Here is a 19,079-nt window from a genome sequence, read left to right as displayed (position 1 = left end):
AATACTGCACTCTCTAATAAGTTCACTCTAATGCATTCAAATGTGAAACTTCTCAGAAAATCACTTAGCATTTTCTCTTAACATTTATATAATAGCTCCTTTCTAGTGTAAATAAGATGTTGAGGAGCTGTCGAATAAAATGTTTTTCCAATTTTCTTTTTTAGGTTATTTAAATAGGTGTTCTATGACAGTCTCATATTCAGCTACCACTGGCTTACTGATGTTATCCATGGGTAGAACACTGGAATTGCCTTAATAAGTAAACTACTGATGTGCATATAGTCCTTACAATGAAGCACAAGAGAAAATAATTTTATTTTGCTAACCTGGTCCTGGTAGAGAAATAACAATTATTCCCAGTAGACTTTTAGGAAAACAGTAAAACAGCCAAAGCATTTTAAACAGTAAAAGCATTCCTGTAGGGGGAAAGTAGAATAAAAGATGACTTTTTAACCAAATGCAGATAATAATTAGCTAATTATCTAATATAATACAGAAGTATTTTCTGCCATAAAATTCAAGAAATTAAGATAACATTTATTCAGTGTACTTAATTATTTGCTGCTAATTTTATTTAGCAGCAAATATAATTATAGGAATATTTCATTCCTATGCTTTCTATAAATGTGCATAGAATAAGAGCTTTTTCCCCTGGAATGAAATAGACTGTAGTCCCTGGTACTTAATAAGGGTAGCACAGTGTTGTATTCTGTTACTGTGTTCAGGATTTACAAAATAAAGATTATTAGGGCAAAACTATTCATCTCTTAAGTGGAATATAAGTCACTTTGTAATTATTTCATTCCTTGTTGGCTGTTGTAGAATGCGTGCTCTTTCATCACAGTAGTACTCTAAATCGTTTTTGAAAGTCTTTAGATTGTTGTTACGCTTGATCCAAATTAACAATAACTTTTAAATTATAATAAGGTAATGTTTTCCTTTTCACATGGCTTTCTCTTTAAAAGAATTTTTGCAAATTTTTGTGAATTATTTTAGAAAAAATGTACATAACCTGTCATAGCACATCTAAAACAGGCTTTTTTATAATATTCTGTGTGTCACTATCGAAACATAGGCCTTTCTAACTGTGGGAAAATCTCTTCCATCAGGATTGAGAAGCATCATGATATAGTGGGGAAAGCATGGGTTTCGGAGTCAGACAAAACTGGGTAAAAAATCCAGTTCCACTACTTATTTACTTTGTTGCCTTGGAGGGAATACTTAATTTTTCTAATTCCAAACTTCGTCATCTGAAAAACAGGACATGATACTATCTTGGAAGGGTGTTATAAGGGATGAGAGGATGTAGACAAAACAAAGTTGATATTCAATAGTTTGGTAATTCTCTCCCAACTTCTTTATTGAAATAGAAATGATACTGAAATATCATTCAGTAGATATGAAATTCTAAATATTTTACATTTTTCTCTAGGAATACGGGGTGCTTTGCATTCGAGAATACAGAAAAAACAGCAAAGTGGAGTCAAGTACACATAACAGCTTCATGGGCTTGAAGGATCATCTGGGGCATGACCTAGGCCACCTTTATGTGGAGAGCACTGACCCACATTTAAGTACATCTGTACCTTGGTCAATGGTAGAAAAACCAACAATGGATAAAGTTAATTCCGGGAAGGAAGAAAAGGAGGTGTCTGAAGAGAATGCGAGCTCTGGTGACTCTGAAGAAAGCACAAATTCTGATAATGAGTCAGAACAATTGAGTAGCATTTCAGTAGAGCCATGCTTATTAACCAAGACTCACAGACAACTATGTAGGTCTCCGTGTTTAGAGCCTCATGTACTCAAACGCAGTGAAATTTTGCAAGACTTTAAACCTGAAGAGTCTCAGCCAACCAAGGAAGTGAGGAAACCCCCGGATGTGGTGCGAGAGTACCAAACAAAACTGGAGTTTGCACTGAAGTTAGGTTATTCTGAAGAACAGGTTCAGCTTGTGCTAAACAAACTTGGTACCGATGCTTTAATCAATGATATTTTGGGAGAACTTGTCAAACTTGGAAATAAAAGTGAGGCCGAACAAACAGTTAGTACAATTAACAGTATAATGAGGGAAACGTCTTCCCTGGAATCTCAGCGGTCTGAATCTCCGATGCAAGAGATTGTAACAGACGATGGGGAAAATCTGAGACCAATAGTTATCGATGGCAGCAATGTGGCGATGAGGTAAGTGGGGAAATCTTCACTCATTATTACCAAACAATCTTTAAAACATATTTCTAATTTTGTGACTGTTTCTTTTCTAACAGTCATTAACGTCAAGGTTGTTCTGCATCCCAACATTAGCTCCCATATTTCTAATTGTGTCTCTCTTAGTTCTCTCTCTACTTCCAGAGCCGTCAACCACTCTTACCTCATTTGTCCCTAAATAAAAGACCTCCTTTTCCCTAGTTATGTCTTTTTTTTTCCCCCCTCATCTGGTAAATTACTATGGTATAAAAATTAGCATATATTCCCAGTATAGTGTTAAACATTAGTTTTAATTGAAGAGCTTGAGTATGATCATATTGAATAACTTTGGAACCTAGAGAGATAAATGGCCTATTTCTATACAAAGTCAAATAACCATAAGATAAAATCCCAGTTCTTTGAGAAAATTATTTTTATTGATTTCAGGAACAAATCAAAGCCATAATTTCAGAGGGTTTTTTGTTCCATTTAAGAAATGTAATTCAAAAATAATTTTTTAGGAACTGGGGGAAAAAAACAAAAGCAAAGCTTTCAGAGAAATTTTTTTTATGGATTTTGATGGCTAAAAACGTAAAGTGCATCTAAATTCAATTAGTATATAGTTAACTGCCCACAATGTTCAGAATACTGTGGGAATATAAGGATATGGAAAGGCATCAGTTCTTCTTTCAGAAAGCTTAACATTTCATATATTGTTTCTCAAGGTGACCTGAGGATAGCTATCAAAGAATCATCTGGGGAACTTGTTCTAACTAGTGTACATTCTAGAGCAGTGCTGTTCAATGGAAATGTAATGTGAGGCACATACGTCATTTAAAATTTTCTGGTACCTACATTAAAAAATTAAAAGAAACAAGTGATAATATGAATAATATATTTTATTTAGGTTAATATAGCCAAAATATTATTTCGATGTGTGTTCAATAAGAAAGTTGTTAATGAGATATTTTTGCATTATTTCTTTCATATTAAGTCTTAAAATCAGATATCTTACACTTATAGCACATCGCAATTCAGACTAGCCATACTACAAGTGCTTAATAGCCACATGTAGCTTGTGGCTACATATTAGACAGTATAGTTCTAGAAACCTACCAAGTCCACACACAGACCTACCAAGTCTAGATCAAGGTGTAGCCCAGCCATCTCCTTTTGTAACAAATACCCCCACTAATAATGATGCCTACTAAAATTTGAGAACCACTGTTTTTTAGGTGATAGCAGCATTTCTGCATAGAGTATGAGAAGGACCAACTTGTAATCCTCGAAATAATACTGCTTCCACCTGATGGAAAGGTTATCTTTCTTTCATTTATAAGCAAATGAGATTTGCAGTATTTAAATTACTTGTCCAAGGTAAAACATAATTCAAACCCAAATATGTCTGACTTCAAAGTCTATACACTTTTCATCATAATGAAAGGTAAAAACAAACTGAAAATGTTCAAGCCAGATCTTCCAAGGCCTTCAGTGCCAAGCTAGAGAATTTAAACTTGGCTCCAATCCAAAGGTAACTGAAGATTTTTGAGGAGGGTAATGTCAAGAGTAGAGCTGTGCCTTAAATTGATAATCTGGCCATGATATTTAAACTGGACTACAGGAGATAGGAGATAAATTTGAATGCAAACAACCCTTTCTAAGGGAGTAAAAAGGGCCTTAAGTGTCACAGAGGTATGAAGTGTACATACAACCTTGAGAAGTCCTTCAGTAAAATAACCTCTCTGTTGTCTAATCTTTCCCAAATTTAGCTATGAAATGATTTTTTTTTTCTTGTAATAATCCAGAACTAGTGAAGAGTTACCTTAGCAGAGTGATTATGAGTAAAGCCAAAACACCATGGAATTACCAAGCAAGAGAGTAATGAAGGAAGGTAATAGGTCCTGGAGAAACACCTACAACCATAGCCATATACCAAAAGCACCAGAGAGGTTCTTAAAGGGCTCAACTCTTGGAGAATCTGATTCAATGGGGTATAGTAGAGCCCAAATAACTGTATAGTATTTTTAAAGCGCCAAGGTATTTCTGATGCATAGCCAGTGTTAAGAACCATTCAACATGGAAAGTGTGGATATCAATAGGTCAGGAGGTAGAAGAAACTGATGATCCAAGGAAAGCGTAGTGTGAAAAATACCAGTCTTAGAAAAAAGTTTAGTGCTAGTAAAACCAAGAGACATACAAATGCCATCAACTCAAGGAAGCGGAGGCTTTAAGGAGAGAGTATCCTGTGGGTAGAATTGAAAAAAGATCCAGGGACATGACAGCCAGGAAATCATTGTCTTCAAGAATGCCATATGGTGTTAAAGATAGAAACCCAGTTACAAGATGTCAAGAAGTGAAGGAATAGAGCTAGACTGTTATTCTCGAAAGTTGACAGAGGAAGGGAAGAAAGAGGAGTAAGAGTTGAGAAAGGATTTTTAGTTTTATATAGAACAGAACTATATAAGCTGAGGGGATGGGGAAAAAGTCTCCACAACAGCAATAATATGAGAGTTTAATTTTTGAAGCAAAGTTCTCTGAAGGAGGAGACAATCAAAATACAAATAGAGAATTTGGCATTGGAGGTAAATACACTTTGGGGTAGTCAGAAGAACACCTTGGAGGGGAAAAACAGCATCAGACTTATAAAACTTAGAGCCCATAGAAGTGAATTTTTTTAATGGATATCATTTAGATAAATGATGTCACAGTTGGAGCAACAAACATGACTGAAACCTAGTTCCCAGTGGCAACTGAAAAGTACTTGGATAACTGAAAATTTGCATAAAACTCTAAACTTTACTTATCCCACATGATGAGATACAAAAATAAATGGCATAATTAAGGCATTTCAGACAATCTACTATATGTAATTAGAAAACACTTCCACCCCCACGCTCTTTTGGCCCCATTCTGTTTCTTTTGCTATAAAGACAGGACAATGCACTTCATATGTTTTAATCTGACATGTAACCTGAGATGCTTCAGGCATTGCAGGAGAGAACAAGTTGACAGGAAATTTTATTATAGCAGCATTATACTGTCAGTCACAATGAAATGTCATACCACGTCCATAACTTTGAAAGTGCCAGAACTCATGGAAATGTATAGTAAACTTTTACATTCTGCCACTTATGAGATCTACATAAAGTAATAAAAGTCATTTAGAAATGCATATCTACTTCAGATTCAAAATCTTAATTTAACAAAAATGCAGAGAGATTTTACCCATTTCCTGTTGCATAAAATATAACAAACATGCTTTTACTTTTTAAGTTAATGTCCTACTCATGTTACTTTAGCAAACCTATTATATAATAAATTTATATACATCATAATAAATTATAATAGGTAAATGTGAGGATGAGTTAAGAATAGAGTACTGTTTTATTTCCTTTCTGATTTCTCAGGCAGATATATTCCACATATAAGATGAATATATTTTAGTTTCATTTAAATGCTAGCGGTGGAACTGATATAAATGATTCTTTAGATGTAAATTAAAAGTAGGAAAGAAAGGCATTTTATTAAAATTACCAAAATGGACTTTAAAAAACAATTAATTTTCTACACACTACCTTTGTGATTCTGAGTAACTTGTTTAAACTCTCCAATCTCAGTTTTCAGGACTGTAAAAAGAGGAACTCATCTTGCAGGCTTGTTATTAGAATTAAAGATAATTAATACCAAGTGCCTGGCATGTAGTAGGTGCTCAGTAAATTACAGTTATTATTACATTAAAGAGCTAGATTCTATATTTTAATCCAGAACATAATAACTAATGTAATGAAAACTTAGTTTTTCAGATTTTTTTTTAATAAATTTATTTTTATTTTTGGCTGTGTTGGGTCTTCGTTGCTGCTAGTTGCGGTGAGTGGGGGCTGCTCTTCGTTGCAGTACACGGGCTTCTCACTGTGGTGGCTTTCCTTGTTGCAGGGCATGGGCTCTAGGCATGCGGGCTTCCGTAGTTGTGGCTCGCAGGGTCTAGAGCACAGGCTCAGTAGCTGTGGTGCATGGGCTTAGTTGCTCCACGGCACGTGGGATCTTGCCAGACCAGGGATCGAACCTGTGTCCCCTGCATTGGCAGGCAGATTCTTAACCACTGCGCCACCAAGGAAGTCCCAGTTTTTCAGTTTTTTTATTCAACACTTAACAAACAGCAGTTTAGCAGTCCATCCTATGATCTATAGGTATATTTTAATTCTTTATGTTTATATCATCAGTTGTTTTCAATGATTTCTACGGTTTCATAAAGAAGACTTGGGCTCTTAGATCTGGGTGACGCCAAAATTGCCCAGGGACAAGCCATATAACCATAATATACAGCATAGGTCCCCAAATTGCAGGAATCCTGTGTTGCTTTGCAGGAAGCATGCTTCTACTTTCAGCTTATTAATATCTCTTAAAAATGTGCCACATTGATAGAAGTTCTGGGTAAGTTGGTGAATACGCAATTCATTCAAAATTGACAAATACCTAGACCGTAGTCTAGCATAATTTGTGATAGCTATTTCAATGTGAGGTATAGGAGCAAAGAGGACATAAGTATTCAAAAATAGAAAACAGCAAACTAATAAGTTTAGATAAAGCCCTAAACTTTTGCACAAAAGTACTTGGTTTTTGAAATATGAAACAGAATAAATTTATATTTAGTGGAACTGAACTAACTAACAAGTACTGACAAAAAGCTACAGTTAATTTTAATGCTTAAAAAAGCAAAAACAAAAAAAGCCTCTCAGTAATTTAGCAAATTGGTCATTCAGCAAATAGGCTTCTTTCCATAGTAGGGCAGATACTTCATAATATAAGTATACCGTGAAATGTATACTCCAGATATAGAAACAGAAACAAAGCATAAGTAATATTTATCATATTTCTGAAATGAAATTCTCATGATATTGTGATTTTTATTTCCTCCAAGTAGCTTTACAATTCTTCAAAATCTGATTCTCTTAAACCTGAGGTAGTTTAGCAATGGAGTATAGAATGATTCTCTATCCACATGTATCCAATAGTTTAAATTCATTTTTCCTTAAGAGAGTCCAGTGTTTTAATTTACCCATGGTTTTAGGTTCAGATGACTTGTTCTGCCATTAACAAAGTACCATCTTGTGAGCCGTCAGGGATGGGAGTGTTAAGTTGGATGTTGGTACTCTTGGATTCCTAGAAGTCCTTGATTTCTTCAGTATGCTTCCATGACATAGTCACCTGACTTCATTAAAATTACATCTCCATATTTCTACTTCAGCTTCTACCAAATATGTGAAATAAGAGTGGTGAACAAGAGAAAACCCAGAGCCTCATCACTACCTCTACACCATGTGTAGCACAAATTCTCCAGTTCCGTGGGATGGAAGCTAGGCACACCAGCCTTCTCTTTTTTGATATGAACAAACTATTGAGATCCTCCCCACCCTGACTCCCCTGTCATTGCAAGTCCTCTCTCTTGGTCGGTGAATCCAGGCTTTTGGTTTTAGATAAAATCTGCTAACTGGTGGGTAGGCCTTATTGCTGCATGTTTGGGCAGAGTATTAGGATAGATATTTTGTTTGCTAAAAATCTCAGGTGGACCACTTTTGACCAATAGGATCCATGCTTGTATTGCCTCTGTGTTAATGATGGGGAACCATGAAAAGAATTTAAGCAAGGGAAGAGTGGCGTATCGCATTTACCTTTAAGGAAGTTCACTCTGTAGAGAAATTTAGAGAAGGATTTGAGCACTAAGACTGCAGACAAGGAGACCTACTTATATTTGAAAATATATGTAAAAGTTAAATTGTGGACAACTCCTGGGAAAAGAAGAATATTGCTTTTGTATACCAGTCTAATGGCAGAGAGTACATAAATAAAGCAACCATCTACCCCTCAAAAAGACTCGTGTTAGAAACCAGCTGGTGTTGTATAAATCTGAATCTTAACTGGGGTGTAGAAAAGCACTCCAGGTAAATCACTGAAGTCATTTTCTTAAAGTTTGAACAGAAATCAGATATAGTCAGATTATAGTGTCAGAACATGAACAGGAAAATGCGCAAGTTGTAACAACTTTTCTTTATATCAAGAATTGTGGGCTAAGCCTATATATTTATAAAATATGAGCAAAATTTAGCAGTCTGTATAAATAGGATTTAATTTTTTTTTTAATTTATTTATTTATTTTATTTTTGGCTGTGTTGGGTCTTTGTTTCTGTGCGAGGGCTTTCTCTAGTTGCGGCAAGCGGGGGCCACTCTTCATCGCGGTGCGCGGGTCTCTCACTATCGTGGCCTCTCTTGTTGCGGAGCACAGGCTCCAGACGCGCAGGCTCAGTAGTTGTGGCTCACGGGCCTAGTCGCTCTGCGGCATGTGGGATCTTCCCAGACCAGGGCTCGAACCCGTGTCCCCTGCATTGGCAGGCAGATTCTCAACCACTGCGCCACCAGGGAAGCCCTAGCAGTCTGTATAAACAAGATTTATTTATCTAGATTAATCTTTTTGAAGGTACAAAGGCTTTTATGTATCTAATCTGGTTTGTGAAGTTGTATGGACTTGAGAACTCTTTTCAGTATGAATTAGAATGTTGAAGACCATCTTGCCTGGGCTCCAAAACTTGCCTTCAATTGTTTGATGCGTTTGCTGTCCTGTTGCCTGTTTACCATTTTAGTACAGCCCTGTCTCACAGTTAATAAAATCCTCCAGGACATCTAGTCCAAGTTTTTGGTTTAGATTACAGGTGTGAGACTACAGCTTGCCAGGGTTCATTCAAGTTTGGTTTTGGCTCTCAACAAAAATGTATCAAAATTATGTGCAGTAGATCTGCATGGCCCAGTACGGTGACCACTGGCCACATGTGGCTGTTGAGATTTTCAAATGTGTCTAATCCAAATTAAGGTATTCTGTAAATGTAAAATACATACCAGATTTTGAAAACTTAGTACAAAAATATGTGAAATATAACAACTTTTATGCTGAATATGTGTAAAAATGATCATTTTTGATACATTGAGTTAAATGAAATATATTACTAAAATTAATTTCACCTACTTTTTACTTTTTAAAATGTGCTATTCTAGGTCATTTTAAATTATATTTGTGGTTCACATTATACTTCTATTGGGTAACCTCTCAGTGAAATGTTTTTTAAGTTCCAACTTAGTGGGGGCTTAACATCAATTAAAAGACAGCTTGATTTCCCTCTAGATGAGTGTCAGCGTCATAGGTACTACTTACAGGTTAGTTGGCAGGGTCCCATTTCTCTTATTGTTTTAAAGAAAATCCTTAGGTAATATGAAAGGAATCAGAGAATCAGAACTAGTTTTTTCTGTTGTTTGATTATATCAGTGTGGAGTCTGACACAGACAGATGTTAGTTCTGTTCTACTGCTTCTCTTTATAACCCTAAGTATATACTTCAACCTGTCATCATTCATGAATTTTCATAGACCAATGGTCAGTAAACTTTCCTGTTATCTCAAATATGCTTATTTAAACCCTAACCTAGGAAATAACAACATTAATAATCCTATTACATAATGAATAAAGTTAATTATAAATCACCTAACTAGTGATTGTAAGAAATGGGAAAAGTCACCCAATTATAATAGGAAAAAAGTGATTCGAGTTTTACGTTTTCTACCTGTCTTAATATTGAAGACATTATTACATCTACTTAACAGGTATGTTCTGTTCAGCATCTTTAGACTAATGACCCACTTGGATCTAGATTAGCTAGATGTGCTTCCTATTATTGATTTTGGCTTCAAATTATGGACCTTATAAGGTGAGGACATCTTTCTACTTTCCTTTTTCCTTATCCTTTCCCATTCTCAAAATTCTCTTGGCCACACTGCTCTTGTGTCTGTACCAACTGGAGGGTAATAATGAACTTTCATGTTAAGACTTCCACTGTAATTTTGGTGTTGAAATTTTCATTGTCCTAAATCAGTAATTTTCAGACTTTTATTTTCCTTTGAAGCGGTACAATCCTGCAAATCTTAAAAGGAAGCCCAGTATTTAAAACAAACAAAAACATAGTATCGTTTGAATTGGAGGGTATAAGTGGGGGCTGTGTTTCCCACTTAAAAATTCCCTTCATTGCTCCCTAGAAGGGCCTCTGGGATTTCTATTTGGAACACAACTTGATAGACCTGATTAAATTATCTGTAACAAGGGATTTAGTTTTCTGGGTATATTGCATCCTGACCACTAGGTTTAGGTTCAAAGTGATCTTGGTGTAGTGGGAAAGAGATCAGAGATTAAAAGTTCGGTAGCTATAAGAGTGACAAAATAGGCATAAAGCACTCGTTATGAGCCTTCAATATAAAAGAAAAAGTTCTAGATGCCCATGAGTCAGCACATGGAATTATAGATTCTTAAATACAATATGAAATTTAATTAGACTACAATAATAGGAAGGAAAATATTCTCTTATTTCCATATTGAAGATGATATCCAGCTGTACTCCTGTCTCCTTGCTTAAGGGAAATGGTATAGATGTAGGAGAATTTCTTCTTAACAATCATTAAACATTGCTAATGCATTAGTATTTGAAAGAGTTCTTTAAAATTAAAATCTATTTTCATGTATACAACATGGTTTATGTACAATCAGGCCTAAAAATTGAAAAAATAAGTCATCAAGTATTTGAAGAGCACCTAGGTGTATTAATAATTTAGTGTTCGATAAATATCTATTATTATTATATTAATATAATATAATTATATAAGCTAACTATATCTAAACTTAAAGGACTTTGGTACTAAAGATTCAAATACGGTTTTCTAGTTTAAAAGGGTACATTTTACTCATACTGTTCATTGTAGGCACTTCACTGACAAATTTGTATCCTTATCATTATACGCAGTTTGATATAATGACCCATTAAAGTCACAGAAGTTTTATAATCATACTTGAATCTTCCAGTGAAGGGTGTAGCAAACTTGTAGGTCAAGTTTTTGATTTAAATAAAAGATGATATATCGAAGGTTATAAAAAAGCGATGGATTGTTTTTTTGAGTCCCCTGATACCTTGATCTCTTTTTGTTTTTTTTTTTAAAAAACTAAAACTGTTTAGTGATCTCCACATATCAACCACATTGATCTAAAAAATCACAGTTTACCATCAGTAGTGAGATTAAAGCTATTAAAGACTTACTGGTTTCATTTTCATTCCAAAGCAAGCTCTTTTCCATTTTCTAAAACTTAGGACCAAAGGGACATGAGAAAGTGAAGGCACTAATATTTGTTGAAGTCTTCTATGTGCCAGGCACTCTGCTCAGTGCTCTGTGGATGTTACCTTGTTCAGTTCTCACAACCCTGTCATGTAGGCGGGATTATCTCCATTTTAAATATGAGAAGATTGAGGTTGAAAATAAGTAACTTGCCAAGGTCACACAGAAATGTACTAAAGAAAATACTTAAACTCATGTCTAATTCCAGACACTGTTATTTTCACTGTGTTGGCCTACTCATGAAAAGCCATCTCTATTTAGTAGTAATGCTAGTAGTAGTATTAATAGTACTAATACCGTCATAATAATTAGTAGTGCTAATTTACTATTAGTAGTACTAAATATACCATTTAGGTATGATTGTTACAATTAGATTTTCGATGAGTTATGGAAAAACTTTTTAAGAATGGCTTTCCTTTGATCATATAAGGGATATACTTATTACATAAATATAAGAAAATAAAAATCAACTATGATTTCCAAGGTTCTTTGCAAGCATTATAAGTAATATGTTAATTCAAAGCAAATACTCAAACTAGAGCAAAATCAAATTTGAGGAAATAAAAGATAATTGGAAAAAGACTCCTTATTTCTCTTTTTTTTTTTTTTTCAATGCCATGAAAAGAATTAAAAAGAAGTAGTCCCCTTTAATAGATGCCTTCATTCCCTTGTTAGATTTCTCCATGTTTTTCAATTTGCTCCTGTCTACCACGGGAATATAACAGTTATAATTCTAAAATAACCCTTTCTATCCTGTGGTTAACCTAGTTAATGATGTGTGTATATATAACTTAACAAAGTGTAATACATGAAATTATGTTTCCTAGACACAGCAAATGGAATGGTTCACCCATTGTCCCTCTCTTCTAGGTCCTGTATTAAGGCAAGCTACATTAAAATGTGTGGTTCCCTGAATTTTTCTCTGCATTACAAAATACACCTTTGTAATCTGGTAACCATCACAGGTGACTAATTTAATGGCACATAATAAGCAAGTGTACTTCAGTTCTCTAGTGGGAAGTATATATGATGTTTTTATAAGATTTAGCAAATATCATATTAGTTTGAGTGCTTATGGAATTGCCCTTCTGTTGAAGACAGAAAAGTAGAACTGAGGGGTTTTCAAATTTGTTGCAGTAGTATATATGACGAGATTAAAGATAATCCCATTAGATACAAGACAAAGTGAATTTACAGAATAATAAAGTTATGATAGTGAAAATCTTATGAAGAATATGTTTGTCAAGATAATTTGTGTTCTTTTTAGCTCCCCTTAGTTTCCAATTACTAGTTCACTAGAAGGTGCATATGTCTGAAACTCCGAGTGGGAGTCCCTGGATAGAAGAAATAGGGCTTCAGTTACCCCAGTCCAGACCTTAGTAGCCCTTTTCACAGCTTGCAAATTAATTTCATCTTATTGTCTGGAATAAGCTCTACAATGAATTACAGAAATCTGTTTGGGAAGTTGCAATGACTAATAAATCAGCAATTAGTTTTGCATGTGGCATATTAGTTGTGGGATATTAGAAAACCTCTCATTCAAAATTTGGCCCATAGCATGGCAGACCCCTAGCACATATTTACTCTCAGTATAGATAAGCACATATTCACTAACTCAGGGGGCTTGTCTCCCAGGAGCTTCAAAAATCCTCTACCTGGAGTCCAGAATATGGTAGCCCTTAGTTTATACAGGAGATCTCTTCCCAACAGATGAACAGCATTAAGGGACAAGAGAGGCATGTTCCTACAACAGAGGACCTATTTGCTCAGGAATCTCAGATGAGAAAGAACAGGTAGAAGGTTGTCCAGAGATACCCACAACTTATATGTTTTTCTGGATGTAGGTGAAACAAGAGCGGTCAGTAGAAATTGCAGAATACATGCATGGTTCCAGTATCTACAAGAAAGGACAGGAAAATATTAAGGCAGGAAAAGGAAATATATATAAGGCTTTTCCATTCCCAGCTCTGAAGCTCCTCTATTAAGTCAGTTTTGCTCATTAGTTTGCACCATTTGCTAATTGTTTCCTGTCTGATTTCAAGCAGAGAGGGGGTGTCTTCTGATGGAGATGGTAGAGTTTCATAGGTAGCATCCCTTGTATCTTCCTCAGTCTCTGGCTGCGTTCCTTTTCCCAACATCCTATCTTCTTACAATAGTAACGTACTGACTTTTCATCGGCAAGTCCTATCTTATTTGTTGGTAGCCCCAGAAAAGTATTTGCTCCCTGTGTGAATAAGTAGGCAGGTAACACTGCAATCTTGAGTTTCTTTCTGTCTTCACCTTTCTCCATTTTTTTCCCCCAAACTGGATTACTGTTGCCAATACCTGAGAAACTGTCTATTTTTTGACAGACAGATACCTTTTCTCTTACTTGTGCTTGCAACAAGGCTACCACAGAAGTGGAGAGGATTAAGAGTCTATTCTGATCCACCCCCGTATCCATGCCCATTCATTTAGAAAATGCCTTGGTGAACCACTGATGGAAATCGCTGGGAGACTCATGCAGCAGCAGCCCTGCAGCTTCTCTCAGGCCACCTTTTGCAGAAAGACTGCAAAGTCTGCCATCAGCAGTGCCTCGCAATGGGTGTCCTAGGTTTGAGGAGCAGCCAGAGTTGTTGCAGAAGGTGCCTGAAGCCATGACACTCCACTTGCCCCATCACACCTGTTCCATTAGTCAAGCAGACTCATCCAAGGCCACATTCCTTGGATGTTACAAGTCGGTGTCCAGCCTCACACACAGGGCTGTAAACTGAAAACATGCTGTAGAAAACCTCGGCACATTTTTGCAGATCTTTCCAGGGCACTGGAAAATAACTCTTAAGATGGATATCAGCTAGGGGAAAGGGATGTGGTACCCTTACCACATCTGATCCACCCAGCAGTACTGGATAACTTCTAAAGGGTATTTGAATCCCTGTAGCTCCAAAGGGAGAAGGCTGATTTTCTCTACACTGAGATGAAAACTAAGTTGGTTTGTATGGCACTATAGCTTCAGGTTCATGTTGCAATTTAAAAGCCTGACTCCTTTTGTTTCCCCTTCCCTCCAAGTTACCAGGGAAACCATTTGCCCACCTGATGCCTTCATTCTAAGACAGTTTTCTTATCCAGATTTTCAGACTCCTTGCTCCTTCCTCTTAATCATTTCTGCTTCCCTAGCTATGTTTTGCATGTTGAGTGCTGTAGGGGGAGTCTTGGAGGTGGACTCCATATCAGAACATTCAAATAAGGCCGGCAATTCTCCCTCTTCCAAAGGGAAGTTATCCCCGGATCCTGAAGTCCTTGGGAACCATCTGTCCAAGAAGCCATCATCTCCTCTTTCTAGGTCCCAGATAAGGCAAAGAAGGGTGAAGAGGCGTAGAAGGAACAATAGCCGAGAAGTGTTGAGAACCTGGAGAAACAGAAAGGTGCTTTCAGTTTCTCAATCTCTTCCTTCAGTTTTTTTAATTCATTCTTACTGGCTGTCCAGTTCATTCTTTCGTTTATTTCCTGAGATCCAGAGATACCAATAATCCTTTTATTTTAAGTAGGGTTTTTCTAAAAATCTGTGTCAGTATACCAATTTGTCTACTTCAAATGAGCCTTCCTCTGGCCATTGCAAAGCAGGATTTTTATAAACGTGCCTATTCACAACATGACAGAGTAAAATAAGCCCTTTAAGAAAGAGACCTGCTGGCAGGCTCTTTATATTTTTCTACATTAAAGCCAGTGTTGAATCACACGCAACCTTCAAGCCTCTATTACCCATTTTGCTCAGCAGGAACTCAGAATTAGCGGTGAGAGCTCGGCATTTTCCCTGGGAACCCAATCCCACTGAGCCAAAGTAGTCAAAGGAACACTTTTAGCAAACATCCAGGGTCTCCAACCTAATCAATGGTGGCTCCAAAGCCTCTGACACATTCACCAGCAGAAGGACTCACTTGAGGTATACCATCCTTGTTGCCAAATTGTTGAAATACCAAAGAAATGGAGGCCCACAGGACACATGCCAATTCATAAATATAGAACTAGCTGTTTTTACTACTGAGGAAAAAAAACCCTAAATGCATGCAGATACAGCCTGTAAGGTGACTACAGAACTATAATGAGTTTTCTTCTCTATTTATGGAATTAGAGCTACAGTTCGTAAACATCATCGTACTCTTTTAGTAAACACTCAACAGACAGTTAATTTGCACCAGTAGCTACATTGTGCTCACTCTGACATCCTGTTTTTCATAATTTTTGTTATCAGGCTTACTCTTTTTATAATTCTTTATCAGAGCCTCCTACCCTTGCCCCTTATATAGTAACCAGCACATATGATTAGTCACATCCTTCAACATGCCTCCTAAGGTTAGGTCAAGTTCAGTCTCCCCCAGCCTCTCCCCGTCTGTAAGTCCCACCTGCACTTTGGAGCCACCTGGTAAGTTGTCTGCTCAGACTTTTACTGTTACTAGGGATGATTCTGGGCCTTGGCAGCTAGCAGGGACTTCCAAGACAGCAGCAACCATTCCAGGGATTTCCTAGTTGGTATTCATTTGTTTGGCCTGATCAGGAGAGGATTGGCTGGGGAAGTATTGGACACCCAGGGACCAACCCTACACATCCCCACTTGCCTGCTTCTTTCTGTCCCACCCATAGAGGAGAAGACATTAGCCTGCCCCCACGTGAGATCTGAGGCTGGGCCAACTGCTGATTGCTTTAAATCTGATTTCAAGTTACTGTGGGGTTTTACTCTACCTGGATGTGGAATTACTATGTTTGAGAGAAAACACGCCTTCACCTTTATAAAGTATTGCCAAATTGCTCTCCTGAATAGTCATACCATTTATACTCCCACCTGTAATGTATGAGTTCCTACTTTCACACATCCTTGGCAACATCTGGTGTTTGCAGACTTTTATTTTTTCCAGTACGATGGGTGTGAAGTGGTGTCTCACTTTAGCTTAATTTGCATTTCTTCACTGTTGAGCATCTTTTCATATGTTTGTTGGTCATTTGGGTTTCCTCTCTTGAGAATTCACTGTTCATATCTATTGCCTTAAAAAAAAAAAACTGGTTACCCTTCTCAATGTATAGGAGTACTTTATGTATTATGAGTACTAGTCTTTATCAGTCCTATGTATTGCAAATACCTTCTTCTAGGCTATGGCATTTTTACTTTTTTATGGAGTATTTTTCATAAAGAAGTTTTATGTGCTCAAATGTATCATTCTTTTCCTTGATAGTATATGATTGTGTCTTCTTTAAGAAGAATTCCCCTATCTTGACATGAATGTCTCCTTTAATTTCTTCTAAAAAGTTTTACAGTATTTTCATATTTAAATCTTTGATCTATATACAATTTATTTTTATGTATGGTATGAGGTAAAAATACAATTTTATTTTTTCCACATAAATAATCAATTTTCCTAGTACCATTTATTAAATGATCCATCTTTTCATCTATCTGTAATGACACTTTTATCATTTATACACACGTGTATGTGTGTATGTGTGAGAGAGAGAGATCTTAGGCTCACTTGTCTGTTATATTTTTTCTGTTTTTTAATTTTTGCCAGTAAAACACCGATTGGATTTCTGTAGTTTTATGCACAAGTATTGATAGCTAGTGGGGAAGTTCCTCCTCTTTTGTTCTTCAGAATTGCTTAACTGTCCTTGGCCTTTTATTTTTCCATACTAATTTTAGGATCAGTTTCTCAAGTTCCATAAAAAAACCCTTTCAGGATTTTTATTGGGATTTCAGTACACTTACAGATTAATTTGAGAATTGCCATCTTCATACATTGAGTCTTACCATCCATGAAAATGGTATATTGTTCCTTTCATTTAGGTCTTCTCTTACTCCCTTTAAAACAGGTTTTCAATTTTCATTTTCTCTATAAAGCTCTTGATATCTTTTCTTCTTTAGATCTGTTTCGTTTTTGTTACTATTACAAATGGCGTCGTTTTTAAAATTAAAATTTTAAATTGGTTTACTGGTATAGCAACACTAATCTTTAATAACATATTGTCAAAGAACATTGTATGATAGATTCTTGATGTCTGTTGAAATCTGTTCTGTGGCCTAGTGCATAGCCAATGTATTCTTGTTCCATGTGTTCTTGAAAAGGTTTTCTCTTTAATTTTGTTCAGGGTTTTGTATATGTCCATTAGATCACCTGTAATCGATTATTCACTTGTCTGTATTCTTACTAAATGTCTTCTGCTTCACCTGTCAATTAGTATGATTGTGGATTTCTTCACTTCTTCTTGTCATCCCGTGATCTTTTGCCTTACACTGAGTTCACAATTATTATAGCTTCCTTGTGAATTGTTCCCTTTTTACTATTATGTAATAACTTTTTACCCCTGGTAATGTTTCTGCCTTAAAATATATTTTTTTATGATATTAATAGAGTTTTCTGTTGGTTTATGGTATGAGTAAGGTAGCAGTTAAGGATGTGTTTAGCTGCAAATAACAGAAAACTTCACTGCAGGTTTTTAAACAAATGTCGGGGAGGTATTTTTTCTCAAATAACAAAATCAGAGATTGATGTGGATCCATCAACGGTTGATATGGTTCTATTTGCCATTCACAATGTGGTGCCTCTTATCCTCTTGCTTGTGTTCACCCTAGGAGGTTTTGTGGGAAGGGTGTGCGGGGCTGTGAGCAGAGGGGAAGAGCGGATAATGGGAACAACCTGTTGTCAGTGTCGCACATGGTATAATACCTGGGTTAGCATCTGTAGAATCTTTGTCCCATGTTTGTAAGTGGTTTGCTGTTTACACACAGTTTATGAAAGTTCTTTAGTTAGAAGATGGAATCTTCTCTTGCTACAGTAAAATGTGATGGTTGTCTTTACCAAGTGAAGTCACCTGGAAGAATATGCTTATGCAGTCCTCTCTTTAGAGCCAGAAGCAGTTAAATTCTTAAGTCTCAGTAAACCAAATGTCATAATGACTAGCAAAGCATAATACATTTAGATCTCAAAGCATTAATGCAAAATAAAAATATACTTGGGTCTTAGCAAGTTGAGTTTTGTATTTAGGAATAATTAGTATATATATTCTCACAAGAGAATGCCATCATTTTTTTATCTTTTATTTTTTATAAATTTATTTATTTTATTTATTTATTTTTGGCTGCGTTCGGTCTTCGTTGCTGTGCACAGGCTTTCTGTAGTCGCGGCGAGAGGGGGCTACTCTTCATTGTGGTGTGCAGGTTTCTTATTGCAGTGGCTTCTCTTGTGGAGCACGAGCTCTAGGGCTCTCGGGCTTCAGTGGTTGTAGCACACGGGCTCAGTAGATGTGGCTCGCGGGCTCTAGAGCATAGGCTCAGTAGTTGTGGCGCATGGGCTTAGTTGCTCCGCAGCATGTGGGATCTTCCCTAACCAGGGCTCGAACCTGTGTCACTTGCATTGGCAGGCAGATTCTTAACCACTGCACCACCAGGGAAACCCCAGCCATCATTTTTTATATTTTTCCAGAAGACTGCTTAAATTTCAGTATTTTCCATGAAACCTAGCATCACTCTGTGTCATTTGCTGGGGCATTGTTGAGGCCATCAGGTATCCCTTCTTTCCAAGAAAATGTGCCTCAAACTCCCCCTTCCCTTATCCCTTTCTCTGAAACTTTCAGTGCATCTGATTTCACCTCTAATCTTGCCCCAGACCATTAGGACAGGTCTATGGAACATAAACAGTTTCTGAGGTTTGCATTTATAGCCTTCAATAC

General features: G+C 36.5%; 2 protein-coding genes across 3 annotated transcripts in view; one reads left to right on the top strand and one right to left on the bottom strand.

Moving 5' to 3' along the window:
- Positions 1-19,079, bottom strand: part of RDX (radixin) — a 652,052-nt gene that overhangs the window by 497,225 nt on the left and 135,748 nt on the right. The gene's annotated exons all lie outside the window — the stretch shown is intronic.
- ZC3H12C (zinc finger CCCH-type containing 12C) overlaps positions 1-19,079 on the top strand; it is a 69,543-nt gene that overhangs the window by 31,984 nt on the left and 18,480 nt on the right. For both annotated transcript variants that reach the window (XM_082343489.1, XM_082343490.1), the window contains exon 2: positions 1,433-2,181. In XM_082343489.1, coding sequence (XP_082199615.1) covers positions 1,433-2,181 — 749 coding nt within the window. The remainder of the gene's footprint in view (positions 1-1,432; positions 2,182-19,079) is intronic.

Source organism: Balaenoptera borealis, assembly GCF_965194805.1.
Source record: "Balaenoptera borealis genome assembly, chromosome: 11".
In the NCBI taxonomy this organism is placed as follows: Eukaryota; Metazoa; Chordata; class Mammalia; order Artiodactyla; family Balaenopteridae; genus Balaenoptera; species Balaenoptera borealis.
This window is presented reverse-complemented; position numbering and strand designations above follow the sequence as displayed.